The following is a 17,509-nucleotide window of genomic DNA, read 5'->3' as shown; positions in this document are numbered from 1 at the left end:
AAGTGATAGATCTAACAAAAAATGCCATCACAGACATTGTAATTTGAACTACTCGTTTCTTCTCATTCTCGCTCAACACAGCTGTTGGTATTCATAGTGATCCTGGAATTCAATACTAACCATGCAGTTTACTTATTAAAAAAATTCACTTTTAATGTTGTCATTGTTTTTATTGTCAATTCTGTAGATGGTGGCAGGTTCCGTATTATTGGGCTGGTATTAAAATGTACGACTTAATATCTGGTGCTCAAATACTAAAAGCCAGTTATTATCTTAATAAATCACAGGCATTAGAACGATTTCCTTTATTGAAACGTGATAAACTAGTCGGTGGGTTAGTATATTATGATGGTAAGTTAGTTTCTAGAATGCCTTATTTAATGCTGCGTTATCCTTCCACAGATATACATCTTTCAGGTTGTTTTATAGTTTTATTGTATTTGTTGGATTTTGCCTCTTAAAATCATAAACAATGTTCATCATTGAGATCTATCAGGTTTGGATTTGTCAGATATATGCTCTTTAAAAGAAATGTAAATCATCCATTCATTCTTTTTATTGTTATATACCATTATGCTCCTGGGTAAATTTTATCTATGGTTTGTTTTACAACGATTGGTTTTTTTAAAGGTTATTTTTCATCACGAATTAACTTCACCCATAGATCTAATAAAATGAGGGAGGACTTTACTACAATTTCGTCCTAGTTTGTTACTTTTTGCCAATAAGCTCCCATGATTACGCAAAAAATTTAGATCCGGATCTAACGGGTATCGCGCTAAGTGAAATGCTGTTAGCATTAGTTGATCGTCAGTCTGTACCATAAACTGACTGGATTTGAAATTGCACCACTTGATGCAAACCAAGTGATTCTCGTGGTTATGCATTTGCCGTTAGATTTGAGGTTCTTAGAGTAGATCACTGGTGGAGTTGTGAGTGCCCATCGACATAAAGACATATACTAGGACGAAACAGCTGTCTATTATTTTTGGTTTCTGGTGGTACCCAATCTCATATCAATCTGTGATGACTGCTGCTTGCAAGTTAAGTCAATCTCCACAATCTCCTTCAAATAAAAATAGTTTACTCTCTTAATCCTGATTCGGTTGATTAAAAAAGTCGCGGTTTCCTATTGTAGAATTTCGAAAAGTCTATCTCGACAATTTTTTATAGTATGGATATGGTTAACTTAAATAAGTTTTTAGCGGAAACTGTTTAAGTTTAACTAATCTTTGCTAAGAGTTTGTTTTAGATTTTACACATATAAATGATTGATTACCCTGAAAAGTAATTATAAGTATTGGTCGTGCATTATACGCCGACGCTGGGACCGGTTGGGAAAAGCGGACAGGTCGGTCAGTGCACGATATGTGGCATGAAAGAAAGCTGTACAGGGCTGACTTCTGTTGGTCCTTCATGACTCCCTGATTGCGATTAGGTTGACTAATATTTTAGCTAAGATCTGGGAATTAGACGTTATTCCATCTGAGTGGTCACCATCACTTATCGTCCCAATATATAAGAAAGGGTCAAAATCATCCTGTGACAACCATAGAGGGATTAGTTTAACTAATATAATATCTAAAATACTAGCTTCGATAATTATCAGACGCCTAACTAAGACTCGTGAACTGCGAACACGAGAGAACCAAGCTGGCTTCAGACCTGGTCGTGGCTGCATCGACCACATATTCACCATCCGTCAGATTCTAGAACATAGGCACACTTATCGGCGTCCGACAATGGTGGTCTCTCTTGACTTAAAAGCGGCATTTGACTCTGTAGACCGCGAGATTCTGTGTCAGTGTCTGTCATTGAAAGGCATACCTCAGAAGTACATAAACCTTGTAAAGGCTCTTTACTTGAACACTACTAGTCGAGTCAGAGCTTATGGCGAACTGTCATCTGATTTTGCAACCTCAAGTGGTGTCCTTCAAGGTTGTCCACTCTCTCCAATTTTGTCCAACTTCATCATAGACATACTTATGGAAACAACATTCTCGTCGACTGAATTTTCGGGCATTGATCTCCTTTTAGGAGGTCGACTTATAATACGCTGATGACATAGTACTGTTTGGTGAAGACACTAATAAAATGCAGAGTCTTCTGGTAGCACTAAGCAACAATGCCAGAATGTTTGGAATGCGCTTCTCTCCCTCTAAATGCAAGTTGTTGCTTCACGACTGGTCTGCGTCAACACCTGAACTAAGGATAGGGAATGAAGTAGTGGAACGCGTTGACAACTTCACTTATCTTGGAAGTCTGATCAGCCCTAATGGGTTGGTGTCTGACGAAATCTCAGCACGGATTCGAAAAGCTCGTTTGGCTTTTGCCAACTTACGTCATCTGTGGCGAAGGCGAGATATCCGTCTATCAATAAAAGGACGAATATACTGCGCGGCAGTCCGTTCTGTTTTAATTTACGGCAGCGAAACATGGCCATTAAGAGTAGAAGACACTCGTAATCTACTAGTATTTGACCACAGATGCCTTAGAAATATTGCCGGCATCTGCTGGGATCACCGGGTAAGTAATGGTGAGGTCCGACGCAGGGTATTAGGGAAGGATGGTAAATCAGTTGATGAGATTATGAATCTTCATCGACTGAGATGGTTGGGCCACGTGTTACGTATGCCTGAACACCGATTACCGCGACGTACAATGCTAACCGGTGTAGGGGATGGTTAGAAGAAAGTTAGGGGCGGCCAAACCAAAACGTGGCATCAGTGCTTGAAGTCACTAACTTGTAGTCTGAGCCATGTTGGTAGATGCAGACTACTTGGTTGGGGTCCGCGTGACTATCGTAACCAATGGTTGGAGACTGTGGTGACATGGCTCAGAATCGATCACAATGGCGTCGGTGTATTCACTCTCTGTCTTCCCTTAAACTAAGAAATTAAAATCACTTCATATCTTTCTTTCTACGAACTAATTCTTTGTTCCTGTACTATATCCTTATATGCAATCTTTTTTTCATATATTACCACCATTGAATTAACTACTTTTATGAGTCCGGTGTTCATCTTGTTGTGTTAATGAGGTATGGCAACTTGGACCGATGCACATATGTGCCTGGTCCTACGTTGTAGCTGACTGACTGACTCATTGATATTGTGCGGCTCATATGTATTTGGCACCCCCTTGTACCAATGTTTATGTGTTCAAATAGCTAGTAATAATAATAATGCCAGTCTAGGACGAACATAGTTTTTCTAGTACTCTTTGATTGTAAACAATCCTTTAGCAGACATCAGTTCGTGATGAATTTTTATCACCTTTACATTCTGCAAAATCATCTTAACTATTTCTGTTCATGATCCGAGAAACATTTTTGTGCTACGTGGTTGAAAGTAATTCACAAAAAACCCTTGACCTAGGTTTCTTGCTGTTTGGCACCCGTAAGATGCACCTGTAACCCTAAAGGAACTAACGTCTAACGGATTCAATCCCCTGTCATCCGACTTCATAGTCAGAGAGGTTAGAACTAAGCTACTCAGGCCTCAACTGTGATGTATTGCACGCAATATTGAGTCAGTTTGAATAGTGATCACATTTGAACTTGACCGATGGAATTCAGTCAGCACTAAGAAGTGCTTAACAAACATAACATTAGTCACTACTCAATGACCAATTAATTATAAATAAAAGCTGTTCTTTTTGTGGCATTTTTAATTGCAAAATCTTGATTTGGTTAATTATTATCATAGTGCTAATTGTTTTTAATCCACTTATTCTATCATTTATTTGATCAGTGTTAACATTATTCGGTTTAGATTCAGATGCCCTTCAAATCGTACTTGTAAGTAGTGGATATATTGCATATATTCTACGGTAAGAAAACAACAGTGTGTTTTTACCACTCAGTAGTTGTTGTACATCTACATACTTCACTACTAATTAAGGAATCTCGCTATTATCAAAATAACTTTAACATAAATATTGGCTGAGCACAATGGGTATATCTTTAGCATTGTTCTATGAAAAACAAAACAGATTTGGTCAAACCTTATACTAATGATAATTAATTTTAAAGTCAACATTTACTACATATTTAGGTTACATTCATTACAAATTGATCTTAGTTCGTTTACCATTAGAAACCAGGGGCAATAGACAGCTGTTTCGTCCTAATTTGGGACTTCTCAACAGTGTGAAGCTATAACCACACGAGATAGGGAATTCGGTACCCTTCTGTGTGTAGGAGAACGCCTTGGCGAATTCAATTAATTTGCAATATACTGCGGCGATCATTCAGTGTTGTTAGTAAAACCTATTTCACTTCCTATCTGTCTGAATACCACTAGTCATGATTTCATATTACATATCTTGATAAAAAATAAAAGTACATGATTGTTTATGATTTCAACAATTATGGGTCATTATTTACACTATTTATGAGGATAATATTTTAAGTGATACAATTCTCAGTTTATTGAAATGAGGTTGAGTTTCATAGTGTCATGAACCATTATAAACATAGTTGTATTGGCAATTTGATATTTTATAGATTAATTAGGTTTTTGAATTTTACGATAGAATAAATTCTTTAATTAACACAAAACTATATTTATTTCAAGTTGAAATGAGCAATAACATTGAAAAATCAGTCCAGATACATTTTTCTTAGTGTTCGATTACATAACAGTGTTTATCGGTACTACTAATCAAATTACTTATATTTTTTGACTATAGTAAACTCATTCTGTGTGTGACATTTTTGAATCTAGATTAATCTACTACTTGTTTTGAATATTACTAAAAATCACAATGTTCTATTCTTGTTTCATAAACGCTTATCTCAGTGTTGAGGCTCTCTTTCTTCTTTTACTATTATTTAGTTTATATGTACTTGTTTAAATCAGAACTTAGTCAAATATATTTACAATATTTTCGTTTTTACTATGTTTTTAGTAAGTAATACTAAATTATTGCACTGATACTGATAATAAAATAATTTAACACATTCTATTTTCCATAATAACAGTTTTTCTTAATCAGTTTAGATAACGCAATTAAAGCAATTTTAGCTGAATAAAATATTTTATTTTTCTTTCCCCTAGTTTCTCATAATCATTATGTACTGAAAGTCTTTGTCTTAATCATCAGACAGAAAACTTGATATATCCTTTCTGTTCGACCTTGGGTGGGTTTAGAAAATAACCAGAACTCCTTTTTATTCGAAATCATAAGGAAAATAATGCTTTTCATGTAATTCTAACCTACGTCGCCCAATGTTATAATCAGAGATATTTCCACTGAGCTATTTACACTGTGATCGACATTCTGCAAGACTGAAATGTCTACAAATTATTTGATTACTTAGTAATGTTATATATCTTGTTACTACTGATGTTTTAATTCTGCTGATAAAGGTGAAATATAGTCACTATTCTAAATTATATGAAATCACAGTGCACTTTATTCGGTCTTAGATGGTTGAAGAGAGTTGGTAGAAGGGTTGAGCGATTTGCTAATAACTTCTCTGACCGTGCGACTTATTAAGACATGTGTTAATCTTATAAAGAGAATTGTTCACCTTGAGACTGCAGACGGTCCTTCCTTACGCCTGTCAAGGAATACGAAATCAAGGTTTTAAGACTCCTTAATGATTATTTTCATTTAAAGAAGGAACGAATTGAGCGAAGAAATTTCTTTTCAATTAGTTTTTCATCATGGCTCTACACTAATATATATACGTTTTACAATAATAATATAATACTTATCGAGTAGATACGTTACGTAATAATTACATAATGACATTTAAATTAACATTGATTAATTGGAAGAAAGAGGATTATTAATATTCAAAGTGATCAAGAAGTTGCTACGTTGCGTAATGTAAGAAACAAAGAAGGAACAGAATTTTAACGGATGGTCAATAGTATGGTAGTTACGTAAGAATCAAGAGATGAATGTTGAGAAGTTATTAAGTTCAAAAGCAACAGAAACAAAATTACAAAAGTTTAAAAAAAAACAAATGGAAGACTTATAAAAAATAGTTCTTTTGAAGGAAATCTTAAACTGATGGCCAGGGCAGGGAAAGTGGTTGTACGAATCTCTTTTGAATGCAAAGGTCAGGTTTGTGAACATGGATTGCGATGGCTTCCGCAATGTGCAAGAGGCGCACTCGTAAACCATGTGGCAAATTAGATGGGATATTGTAGATAACCTTAAAACCTTTATTCAGTTCGACTTGATGACCTGTGTCAACCTAGTGAGACAGAATATAACTTTTAATTACTTTTACCTGTCCTTTGTTTAACCACGACGGATGATGTTCAGTAATGCGATGACGGACTTGCCGAATCGTACGCCCAATATAACTGGCTCCACAGGAGCAGTTGAAACGATAGATACACATAGATTTGGCGAATTCAGGCAGTCTGTCTTTGTTGGCTGTTCTTATCTTGGGATAGTTGTAGAAGATTGCATTTAATCTGGCAGCATTAAATGTTTTTTGTACGGCTCTTCTTAGTTTCTGAGTCAAGATTTCTTCAATGGTGTCATTTATGAATTGTAGTTTTATGAATAGTACCTTCTTATGGACGGTGGGTATCTTTGTCCTTGTTTTCTTCTCCATCATATGTTTGTCGATGAATTTCATGGGATACCCATTCATGCTAAGTAGGTTCCGAATATTACTCAATTCTTCTTCGATGGTGTCTTCAGAGCAAATCATTCTAGCCCGATGTGTCAAGATCTTTATCAAGTTCCTTTTGTATCTGACTGGAACTGCACTATGGAAATGAGTGTATTGTCCTGCTGCAGACTTTCTGTGTACCCCTCTTTTTAAAGTTCCGTCTGCTCTTCTTTTTAGTTGGACATCTAGAAATGATATGCTTTCGTTCTGTTCATCTTCTGATGTAAAATTAATTGATGGATGGACGTTATTAAATGTATTAAGTAAATTGTCCTTATCATTTTCTTTTTCTAGTACTATGAAGGTGTCGTCTATATAGCGATAATAAGTTGGTAAATGGCTAATTATGCTTTTAAGTGGTCCGTTTTCCAGTTTTGCAAGGAAAATATCAGCCAGTAGAGGGCCCAATGGTGATCCCATGGCAACTCCATCTAGCTGTCTATAGTATTCGTTGTCAAATCTGAATTGTACATTCATTGTGCATCTAAGAATTAACTGTTTTATCGCGGATGCTGGAATCGGGGTTTCTATGCGTCTCTCTGTTAGTTCATTGCAAATAAAATCAACTGTTTCTAGTAGTGGAATGTTAGTGAATAAAGATGATACATCAAGTGATAACATGAAATTATTCTTGACTGATAGATTTTTTATGTTCTCAACAAATTCAAAGGAATCCTTGACACTATGCTTGACAATTTCTTTGTGTAATGGTTTAAGAATTTGCACCAACCATTTTGCTATAGTATGATACGCTGAGTTATTCATATCTAAAACTGGTCGAAGGGGTAAGCCACTTTTGTGTATTTTTGGTAGGCCATATAGTCTTGGTGTCATCGTTCCTGTAGGTTTCAACATTTCGAACACCTTTTCTGAAATAAAACCTTGTTGTTTAATTTCTTTCAGTGAATTTGTTAATTGCTTTTCAATCTTATCTGCTATGTCGTTCTTCACAGCCAGTTTCTGAAATTTGCTTTTATCATTTAAAAGGGCTTTCATTTTGTTTATGTAGTCATTTTTATCCATGAGTACTATCCAATGTCCTTTGTTTCATGATTAATAAATTGTCATTAGTTTTAAGTTTTCTTAAAGCTTCTGTATGTTTTTTCGTCAAAATCCCTTTCGTGTTGTGTCTATGATTTAAATATTTAAAACAACAGTCGACTAGTGTTGATTTAAATCTTTCGACATTATCTTTTGATGAAGTTACTAGTTCTGCCGTTTGAGCATAAAGATTTTCGAATTGAATTTCAACGTCCATTTTATTTACTGTTTTCTTGAAGTCACAAAACTTAGGGCCTAATGATAACGCTTCTAACGCAGTTTTATCCAGCATAACACTAGAGAAATTGTGTACGTACTGACCTGGATTGGATGGAAATTTCATTTCTGGAATCTGTTTGTCTAGATTTTTCTTAAGTTTCATTCTTTTCTTTTCCTTTATTGAGTTAACAACCATCTCCACATAGTCCAGATACTGATCTCTTAATTTATCAGGGAGATCATCTACAGCATAAATTCTCTCGTTGATATTTTTTACCATCTCAGCAATGTATGAGTTTAGAGAATCGATTTGGTTAAGGGCGTAGCGTTTGAGAGTCTTTCCATTTGGTCGAACTCGAGAGCAACGTAAAGATTTCCAATACAACTTTGGATACAAGTTGGTTTCTATGCACTCCTTTATAAAATCAACATTTGTCATCGCCTCACTGAGCCTTGCGCTATACTTCAGATACTCATTGAGAACCTTTAACGCAAATGTTTGCTCAGAACGTTTCAATATAGTGGAAATTCCCATTTTGCCATTTGGTAAATAAAGAAGGAACGAATTGAGCGAAGAAATTTCTTTTCAATTAGTTTTTCATCATGGCTCTACACTAATATATATACGTTTTACAATAATAATATAATACTTATCGAGTAGATACGTTACGTAATAATTACATAATGTTAATTTAAATTAACTAATTGAAAAGAAATTTCTTCGCTCAATTCGTTCCTTCTTTATTTACCAAATGGCAAAATGGGAATTTTCATTTATTTAATACCAGTTAGAAAATTTGTTGTAAATTGTGAGTTTACTTGTTTAGTTATGAGAGTTAACTGTAAAGCCCTTAATAATAGCTTTGGCTTTCGTTCCTGTCCGAACACTATCATTTAGGGAATCGTCATTCATTAAATGTTACTAACCCAACATACTTATGTTTTATTCTATTGGATTTTTTTAAAAGCAAGCTATCTGTATTTTTGATTCTTTCAGCTAATTGTTTTTATTGACTTTGAATTTTCTGAAATGTCCTTAACTTTATTTTGAAGAGGCATGAATTATGTTTGTTTTATTACGTAGAATAAAAGATTACCAGATTACCTGGGTTTTCAAATATCTGCTTCACTTGAAATAATGTTTCTTTTTAAATTTGTCGATACTTTTAATCAGTGTTACCATATCAACATGTGTGCTTCTATTGACGTACTAATTTCTTGGAAACCTATTAATCCCCGTTTATGACGTAGAAGGTAATATCTCTTGTTTATTTGTCGAACATATTTTATTTCTTGCCTACAATCATTTAACCTGAACCTTATATATTCGTTATTCTTTTCTCTACATATCCATATATAAATAGTTCATGTAGTAAGCCTTCAGTACCTTTCCGATATTAAAGAAGGCGATTATTGGCAAAATTATCTTTGTTTTCTATATTTTTTAAAATAAATGATGCCCCTCAGCATAAATACTTAGTAAATATTATCATTTTAAGGTGAAGAAAAACAAACCTCTGACCACATTGTAAACCGTGAATAACTGCTTATTTATTGTTGTGAATAATAAATTTTTCACCTGGTGATCAGGGGACTCCGAAGCTAGTATGAATCGAGGATTAGGGGTCGTAGATTCAAAATGTTATCACTTTCTTATTTATATCCATTTCCTAGATCAATTTTACAATCTATGTTTATGTCGAGAAAGGTAATTATTTGATCCAACATATTATTACATCAACATCCAACTACCCATCTAAATAATTGCATATTTTCTTTTTTGCTCATTCACAACATTTATTTTCTCTTATGATCCAGCTTCTGATTTTATTTTCCTTTTAAACTTCTCTTTTTCTCATTAACCTAGGCCAACAAGAGGATGCTCGTATGTGCTTAAGTATTGCATTAACTGCGGCTCGTTATAATGCTGCGATTGCTAATTATGTTGAAGCTGTTGAAATAATTAAACAACCATCTCGAACTAAATCAATTTCATTGAAATCAACATTGGAAACAACATCTGAACCAGTACCTACAGTATCAGGTGCACGAGTTCGAGATAGATTAACTGGTAAAGAATTCACAATCAATGCTCGTTGTGTGATTAATGCAACTGGACCATTTACAGATAGTATACGACAAATGGATGATAAAGAACAACCTACTATTTGTCAACCTAGTTTAGGTGTTCACATTATTCTTCCTGGTTATTATAGGTAATGACAATTTTATTTTGGGATAATAATAATAATCCATTTTGTACTGTTTGTTTGAATCTTCCCATTGATATTTAGGACTGAAATTTATCAGTTTCTTATTGGCATATTTGCATCCTGTGCGGATTGCCTCGATAGTGACTTAAGTCAAAGGCATTATAAACAAAGATGGATGGTGACTAGCAGTGAAATCCAGGAGACGATTTTCGTCCTATATGGGACCACACTGCACAAGTTAGTGGCTATCAGGACTCAGTAGATAAATGAATAACGTGATGGCGTTTGAAGCGAACGATATTAGGTTCAAGTCCTAGAGTGAACATCAACTCTGAGATGCAGGTAAATTCAGCTGACGAGTCCCGAATAAGATGAGACGCGCGTCCTGGATTCCACTGCTAGCCATCGTCCATCTTTGCTAATAATAATACTTATAACAGTAATATTCGTAATAATTTATTTTGATGCTTCATGCTATTACATAATAAATCAGTCTCTGATAATAACTGATTGGTAGTGTTTTCGTATGTATTTATTATTATGCTAGTGTTGTGACATGCCTGTTCATGTCCAAATTAAGAAATGCCTATATTCTTTCTAATAAATTACACATCCTATATTGTTTGCTTTGATGAAACGAACAGTAAATCACAAACGTTTCACATAGTTTTCACTATTATTTATAACTTTCTAATCATTTATTCGATCTCTCTTTTGTTTTTGATGTTAGAAATTTTTAATATAATCCCTACTTTTTATTCCTTTATGCAACGATTCATTTCATTGATACGAAAGTTTTCTTCAGGTTTGAGATTATTTGAATTTATCTGTTAATTTTGTAAGTACTGTTTTTGATTTATGATGTTAAAGTTTCCCAAACAGTTGAAAAATGTCATATAGATTTTTAGTTATTATTACTTTATTGTAGCTTTTTACACATAAATAATAAAAACCGAAATTGATCTTGGCTTGTTTGAAGTGACGTTCGAAACATATTGAAGTATTAGAGTTATTTGAGTCATTTCAATCTAATAGGAAACTTGAATGCAAAGTTAAATAGGTTCATTCTTATTTTCTATTTTTTTAAAATTTATTAACTGAAATGTATTCTGTGTAAGTAGGATTTGTAATGAGATTTTTAATTTAACCAGAAGTTAGTATTACTACTCTCCATTTGGTGTAGTTCACTTTTCTCATTATTGCGGCTAGTCAAACATTGACAGTTTAGGACTTGGAACAACTGTGTATTGACTCAAGTTACCACATCTCTGATCAGTGTGGCAAGAAGAAATTAATAAGATGAAAAAAAGAGGGTGAAAATTTTAATAATATATTTTATATTCACATTTACAAATGACTGCACCTGGAGAATAAAACATACATACTGAGATGAAAACCTTAGTAATTCATTTATAAACTTTCGATTTTCATGTGAAAACTGCATATTGGTTATAATCGTATTGCTTTTTTAACCATAAATTATTTCTTAACCAAATAATGTTTTCATGAACGTCGATACACTTTACTTTCAATCATTTTTTTAAAAAGAGAAATGAATTATCATTTCAACTTACGATTATCTTAAAATTTTCTCGTCCAACTAATTTTCAATGATCATTTTTGCTATTCACTTTTTTTAAAATTACACTCCTACCATTGAATGTCATATGATCAATCACTGTCATGTGTCACGTGTATAACGTCGATAACTTTAGTTTTGATAAATAACACTTTCAGAATAGTAGGTAGATGTATGTTGAGGGGAAAATAAATATCTGGCATTTATTAAACCAGAATTAATATCATGTGTCTCGGATGAAATTGGATCATATGACTATGAAGTTCATTGGTAGAAATAATTATTGTCCTTTATACACAGAATTTCGTCCTATCAGCTAATTGCATTATTTTTCTCTTTTGAAATATCGTACTTTTATTACTAGTAGTATGGTGTTATTAATATTAATAAGCAATTTTATTACTTTCATTAATTCAATCATTAAATTCACAGACTTATGAACTGGAACATTGAATTTGTAACTTCTCAGTCACTAGCTTCTTCATGCAAAAATACTGCTTTTCTACAGTCAAGCAAATTTTGTATAAAGTAGTAAAGATGTTTTTTTACGACAAATTATCAACAACTTCTAACATGGGAAATGCAATCGTCAGCTGTACTGATAGGATAGGCTTTTTAATAAGTTGAGTAGGAAAATCGATGAGACTATAATTCATGAACGAACTAATGAAACTAAGGGTACCAACTCTTTAATTTCTGTGCAAAATTCATTCATTCGTACAGTTACAATCGCATTTCGGTATTATAGCTGATATCAGCTCGTAATTAGTCGTCGGGTCACGTATCACGCATGTTCAACCACGGACTATCACGGCTCGCCATGTTCACTAGTATTGAAGACAGATGGAAGAAAGGTAGGGGCAGCCAATAAACTTGATATTATTCCATAAAGTCACTAACTTCTGGTTTGAGCCATGTTGGTAGATGTAGACTACTTGGTTGGGGTATGCGCAACTATTGTAACCAATAATTAGAGACTCTGGGTGACATGGTTCAGAATCGATCACAATGGCGTAGGTGTATATACTCTCTGTCTTTCCTTAAACCGTAAGATTAAAATTACTTCATAACTTTCTTCCTACGAACCACTTCTTTCTATATGCATTATATCCTTATATGCAATCTTTCTTTTATATATAACCACTACTGAAGTAACTATTTCTATGAATTTGGTGATCATCTTCAGTCAGTCAGTAACAACGTAGAACTTCGTACGTACGTACATCAGTTCGAGTTGCCACACCACATTAGCACAGAGATGCAGTTGTCGATCCAAATCCCGTAGTGGTAGAGGCGGTAAGAGTATAAGCAGTAATCGGGAAGATTAGGGCTTGGAGATGTTATTTCAAGAGTATAATACAGTGAAATAAATTTGGAAAGAGGAAAAAAGGAACATGAAGGATTCAGAAGATTAGAATTTGTGGGAACACAGAGTGGATGCACCTGCGCCATTGCAAACGATTTTGAGCCATGTCATTCAGGGTCTCTAACCATCGGTTGCTATCATCTCGCGGTCCCCAACCAGGTAGTCTACACCTACCAACATGACTCAGTTCACTTGTCAGTGACTTCATGGACTTGTGCCATGTTTTGGTTTGGCCGCCCCTAGCTTTCTTCCAACCTACTCCTATACCACTGAACATCGCATTTCGAGGCAGTCGGTCGTTGGGCATACGTAACACGTGTCCAAGCCATCTCAACTGATGAAGTTTCACCACTTCATCAATTGATTTGCCATCCTTACCTAGTACCCGTTCCCTAACAACTGCATTACTTACTCGATGGTCCCATGATATACGAGCAATATTTCGAAGACACCTATGATCAAATACTAGTAGCCTACGAATATCCTCTACTCTTACCGGCCATGTTTCACTGCCATAAAGTAGGACGGAACGAACTGCTGCGCAGTAAACACGTTCTTTGGTTGATAGACGGATATCTCGCCTGCGCCTTAAATGACGCAAGTTGGCAAAAGCTAGTCGAGCCTTCTGTATCCGTGCTGAGATTTCGTCACACACCAGACCACAAGGGCTGATGAGACTTCCAAGATAAGTGAAGCGATCGACACACTCAATTACTTCACTCCCTATCACTAGTTCGGGTGTCAATGCAACCCAATCCTGAAGCAACATTTTGCATTTCGAGGGAGAGAATCGCATCCCGAACATGCTTGCATTGTTGCTTAGAGTGGTCAGAAGACTCTGCATTTTGTCAGCGTCTTCACCAAATAAAACTATGTCATCAGCATATTCTAAGTCAACAAGTGAACCTCCCGGTAGAAGTTCAACCCCTGGAAATTTAGATGAGGAGAGTGTTATCTCTAAAAGTACGTCAATGACAAAGTTGAACAAGAATGGGGAGAGTGGACAGCCCTGACGAACACCACTTGAGGTAATCAATTCTGATGACAGTTCGCCATAAGCTCTCACTCTACCAGTTGTGTTCGAGTAGAGAGCCTTTATAAGGTTAATGTACTTCTTTGGTACTCCTTTCAGTGACAAACACTGCCATAGAACCTCACGATCAACAGAGTCAAATGCCGCCTTAAGGTCGAGAAATACTACCATTGTGGGGCGTCTGAATGTGTGTCTGTATTCTAGAACCTGACGTAGTGTGAATATCTGATCTATACAACCACGTCCAGGTCGAAAACCAGCCTGGTTTTCTCTAATCTGTTCTTCACGAGCTTTAGTTAGGCGTCGAAGTATTATTGAAGCTAATATTTTAGACACTATATTAGTCAAACTGATTCCTCTGTGATTGTCACAAGAGGACTTTTGTCCTTTCTTATAGACTGGCACAATCAGTGATTGAGACCAGTCAGATGGGATTACGTCCAGTTCCCAAATTCTACCTAAGACCTCAGTTAATCTCACTGCTAATACTGGACCACCATCCTTAAAAATCTCAGGAGTAAACCTGTCAGGGCCTGCTGCTCTCCCTCGCTTCAGATTTCCTATGGCTTTTTCAACTTCGTAAAGGGACGGAGGATCTACATTAACTTGCCATTTAGGTTGACTGGAGATCGTGGGAAACCGAAGTGTGGCTGAAGGCCAGTTGAACTGATCCCTGAAGTGTTCTTCCCATCGATCCAATCTCCTGCATTGAGAATGAATAATATATCCATCTTTCTCTGAGATAGTTTCGCTAACAGTCGGTTTCCTAATACCGGTTTCCTTAACAAGTCTGAACAATTGTCTGCTATTACTTATTGCCGCTGCCTTTTCCATCTCTCTTGCTTTCGCTACCCACCACTGTTCACGATCATTGCGTAGACTTCTTGTCAGCTTGCGCTTAAGCTGACTCCGCTCTTCCATATGTTCAGAGCCAGGTGGAATGAGTTTCCGAGCATCTATCAGTGCGATAGATGCTGCTGAGATCCAGTGTCGCTCCCTAACCTTACGGTTTACCGTACTAGCAGATATCACTGCTGTTTCCACAGCTTTTCGGATATCATTCCATGCTGCCTCGGGGTGGGCATCACATACATGGCTGCCTAACTGTTTTCCTAGTTGTTCCTGAAATATACTCTTAGCTTGACTATCATTAAGTAGGGCCCTAAGAGGTTTACTTGCAGCGTCTTTCCTACGTCCAGTAAGACGCAAGCAAATACGCGCTCGCACTAGAGCATGATCTGAATCTAGGCATGTGCTCGAGAATGAGCGACAGTCTTCTATCGAGCCCCTCCATCGGTGGCTGATAGCGATGTGATCTATTTGGGTCCAACGTTGGGACGAATTAGGGGGTCGCCATGTTAAAAGATGTTTTTCCTTATGCTTAAAGTTAGTATTTGCAAGGAACAGGCGGTTATCTGAGCATAGCTGTAACAGACGGTCGCCATTATCTGTTCTTTGAGCCACGACACCATAAGATCCACCTGGGTGTCTTTCCGTATCGCTTAGTTTACCTACTTGAGCATTAAAGTCACCGGCCACTATTACTACATCCGAGCGCTTAGCTTTTAGGAGAAGGTCGGAGAGCTTTCTGTAAAACTCATCTTTTACATCAACTGAGCTGCAGTCAGTGGGAGAATAGGCAGAGACGACGAAGAGGCAACGACGAGTGTCCCTATCTTTCCGGATTGCTCTAGCGGTGATCATCTTGCTGTGCTAATGAGGTGTGACAACTTATTTATTTATTTATTTCAACACATATATATTGGTACAAAGAGGCACCAAATACATATGCGCCACACAGATCTCATTAGATTTGTGTGAGGGCTGTGATACTGCCCGGGTACCCAAACTTGGTTCGATGCATATATATGGCTGGTCCTACGTTGCAGATGACTGGTGACTGGCGGACTCAGTTCGTAATAAAAACTCTTACTTTAGTTCCTAACCCTAAATAATCACTAAATCCTGATCTCAATTCCTCATACTAACCTTCCTTTGACCCTAGTATGTCTTATGGTCACTATAGCATTGCTCAGAGGTCGTCCATAAACTATAGTTTCTCCGAGAAATCACTGCATCTCTCAGTTCTACAGAATAATATTTTCCAAATATCCTTCAATTTTGTGTATGAGTTTTTTTCACTAAGACTTAATGTTGAATGAATAATTGGTGTATATTACAAACAACTGAATATATTTCTATAGAATAGATGGATTATAGGTAGCAGTGGAATCCCAAATTTGCATTTCATCCTTATCACAACTCGTCAGCTGGATATATCTGCGTCCCAGTGTTAATATTCACACCAGGGCTCGAATACCTTACGTTTTGCTCTGAACTCTAACGCGTTTTCCATTGAGTCGGTTACTGAATCCAAGTGTTTACCAGCTTATCGATAAAAAGTTAATTCGAACTTTTTCTAATAATGATATAAACTAAACGTCGGTTAAAAGTAATCGATGTCAGAACGAACTATCATCCATATCATTGTGGCTTCGATTTCTACTCTGTTTCATCAAATTTAAAGCGTTCCCATTCATGTAGTTCTTATAACTTTATAGTTTAATACAGTGTATGGCTTAAACTGTCTTTTTGTGGTTTCTACTTCGTTGATTAAATTTTCGTTTTGTGCAAAAGTTCTTTTCAAATCAATATCATGACAAGTAAGACATTTTGAATATTGATGTTTGTTTGGTGAGCATGTCTAGTTACTCACCTTTTTCTTCATAACACTAGTTATAATGCTTACCAGATTAAAATACACCTAGCAAAGAAATATGTTTAAGAAAGATATGAAATTCACGTTAATCGATCAACTAATTGTGACCAATGTTCAATCGATCAAATTTTAGTTTAGTTATTACCTTAAGTGACTCGACGTTTCAGAGTTCTTTATTGATTGCTGTGTAACCCTAATAGATCAGTGGTGACTTCCCTAACTGATACTTAGTGATTCAAGTCGAAAGATTTTGTGCTAAAAGGATTGTTTGAATAAAATTCATATGATGTCATTGTTGGCAAGCGTATCAATTATTCAGTTATTGATATTCAGGACTGAATTTTTGATTAATCTATGTGCAACGTGTGCAGAGTACTACGATATAACCACGTTGTCACTAGGTTTTTTTAGAATAGGTCGGCAAATAACTAGTTGATATTTGAAGCAAAATGTTTTTATGTTCGAGTCCTGGTGTGAACATGAACACTGGAGTGCAAGTATGTCTAACTGACGAGTTCCAAACCAGGTAAAAAGGACATTCTTACTTCCAGCACTAGCCACAGTTCACATTTGATTAAAATATTCTCATAATATTTTATAAGGTATGTGAATCAAATTAAGTCGAAATGGTATTCTTCTCTCATAATTTTTTTTTATCTAATAGATAACCTTATGTTTCCTTTCTTAATTCAATTAAAA

General features: G+C 35.7%; 1 protein-coding gene across 1 annotated transcript in view; it reads left to right on the top strand.

Annotated features, from left to right (window-relative positions):
- Nucleotides 1-17,509, top strand: part of GPD2_1 (glycerol-3-phosphate dehydrogenase) — a 60,659-nt gene that overhangs the window by 10,939 nt on the left and 32,211 nt on the right. Inside the window, exons 5-6 of the mRNA XM_051209767.1 lie at nt 188-351; nt 9,768-10,116. Coding sequence (XP_051075226.1) covers nt 188-351; nt 9,768-10,116 — 513 coding nt within the window. The remainder of the gene's footprint in view (nt 1-187; nt 352-9,767; nt 10,117-17,509) is intronic.

Source organism: Schistosoma haematobium, chromosome 1 (genome assembly GCF_000699445.3).
Source record: "Schistosoma haematobium chromosome 1, whole genome shotgun sequence".
Classification (NCBI taxonomy): domain Eukaryota; kingdom Metazoa; phylum Platyhelminthes; class Trematoda; order Strigeidida; family Schistosomatidae; genus Schistosoma; species Schistosoma haematobium.
This window is presented reverse-complemented; position numbering and strand designations above follow the sequence as displayed.